General features: G+C 41.4%; 1 protein-coding gene across 1 annotated transcript; it reads right to left on the minus strand.

Moving 5' to 3' along the window:
- Positions 1–281: 281 nt before the first annotated feature.
- LOC123404607 lies at positions 282–612 on the minus strand. The gene has a single exon (XM_045098550.1). It carries the CDS (start codon positions 597–599, stop codon positions 294–296), a length of 306 nt encoding a protein of 101 aa, XP_044954485.1. The 5' UTR covers positions 600–612; the 3' UTR covers positions 282–293.
- Positions 613–2,151: the final 1,539 nt, after the last annotated feature.

Below are 2,151 nucleotides of genomic sequence, written 5' to 3' on the forward strand. Positions count from 1 at the left end.
CAACCTCGTCGGAGCTTCATTCCAACCTTGTCGGAGCTCGAACGACCGTTGGCGGTTCACTGCAGCTCCGGCGGCCCTTCAACGCAACTCTGCGCCGCGAGCTCCATGGCAACACCTCGACGTGCGCCACCAGTGAAGCTGTGCCATGCCAACGCAGCGAGCTCCATGGCAACACCTCGACGTGTGCCACCGACGGAGCTTCACTGCGCCACGCCGGCGTGGCGGGCTTCATGGCAGCATCTCGATGTGCGCCACCGGTGGAGCTTCACTGCGCCACGCCGGTGCCACGAGCTTCATGGCAGCACCACGATGGCGTCCGACGAAGCGTCAATGCAGTGCTGCCACCGCGCACGGCGGTGCTCCAACGCAGTGAGACGCCGATGGGGTTGCTGTGGTGAAGCACATGGCAGGGACGGGCGGATGAACATGCGACGGCGATGCGCGTGCTTCGTCGTTTGCAGCACCGGCGGACACCATTGCATCCCCCGGTGAAGCCGCAACACCAGCGCGGCGGAGCTCCACTGCAGCCGCGGCAGCGATGCGCGGTGCTCCAATGTAGCGTCGGCAGCCCGTCGACGCGGAGGTGGCGGCGTTGCCATGGGACTCCTCTCTCGGGAGTGACGAACAGGGGTGGAGGAGGGGAAAAATGTGTGGAACAAGACGTTCGGGAATAGATAAGGTCATGGAGGGGAAGCGGTGGATGGTCGCAGAGGCACGTGTCAAACGCAGAGGGTGGTTTACATGTGGTGATAATCAACCAGTTTATTTTGATGCTTTTTCTTGAATCAATCGATTCTGGATCGGCTCCGGTGTCCCAGATGAACACGCTGCAAGGTAGAGGATGACAGGGTGGGACCCATAGTCAGTGGCGGAGAGCTGAGAAAGAAAAACAGAAAAAAAGGAAGTGGAGGGGTGGGTGCTCGCTGGGCTAAATGGGCCGGTCTGCTATTTCAATAATTCGCATGTGCGAGGTATAGAAATGGGCTTCGTCTGTTGTGCTTCTGTAGCCCAAGGTGAAGAGTAAACACTACGAAAACTAAATCGTGCATAGGAAAGTCTCTTGGCTAAAATAAAATATCAGTTAAATTCCTAAAATACTATAAACACACAGGAAAACACTATAGCTACATAAAAATAATGAACAATTTTTAGAGACCAAAACTAAATAAAATACACACAAAACTTTTGTAAATTATATTTTGGGGCTTTGTAAATGTTCCACAAAACATGTTAAAACTTCAGAGATAAAACCAAATAACAGTTAAAGAATCTGCAAACAAAATATATTGAAGGAGTCATATTTCCTTCTCTCATAATATTTTATTTTTTGAATGAGAATTGTTGTCAATATTCAAAATCGAAATGAGAGAATACTCAATTACTCCACCAATATTATTATTTGAGGAAGTCATATCATCCTCTCTCATTTTTGAATTGGAAATTCCTGAACATTATAGGAGCTTCTCATCCGATTTTTGGCAACTTCCGGGATGTTCTTCCCCTGATTAATTTTTCTGTTTTTTCTTGTCTTATGATTTTTTTCTTATATTTCGAAAATTACTTGATTTCGTCAACATTTTTAATTTTTTTGAAAATTTATGAAAACACAAAAATTACATGAATTCATGATTTTTTTTACAAATTTAAAAATATATTTGTTAACACTATTTAATTTATGAATTTTTTAATTTAATGAACTGTATTCAAATTTATAAATATATTTTCAAATTTTTAAACAGTTTTACTAATTTGGAAAACTGTATAAATGTTTAAACATTTTTTAAATACATGAACTATTTGGAATTGTGGTACTTTTTTGAATGCTTGAAAAATTTAAAATTTATGAACTTAATGTGAATTCCTGAACATTTTATTAATTCTTCCATATTTATCAAATTCATGTACATTTTATAAATTATGGAGAAAAATAGAATCCTCTAATATTTTATGAATCTGAAAACAGGTTTCAAATATTATAAAGAAATCTTGAGTCTGTTAACAAGTTTTTAGACTTATGAAGAAACAAGTTTTTGGGTTTAAAACTCAAGTTGTTGAGTATGAAAAAGTTACAAAAAAGCTAACATTGGAGAAGTGCTGGCAAAACGAAAAATTTCGATGAGCTCGTTTTATAATTTGCTAGTTAAAACGAAA

Source organism: Hordeum vulgare, chromosome 1H (genome assembly GCF_904849725.1).
Source record: "Hordeum vulgare subsp. vulgare chromosome 1H, MorexV3_pseudomolecules_assembly, whole genome shotgun sequence".
Lineage (NCBI taxonomy): Eukaryota > Viridiplantae > Streptophyta > Magnoliopsida > Poales > Poaceae > Hordeum > Hordeum vulgare.

What these genes read in the sequence shown, in the direction of transcription:
- LOC123404607 (XM_045098550.1), bottom strand. Translation starts at nt 599, where the DNA reads ATGGCAACGCCGCCACCTCCGCGTCGACGGGCTGCCGACGCTACATTG.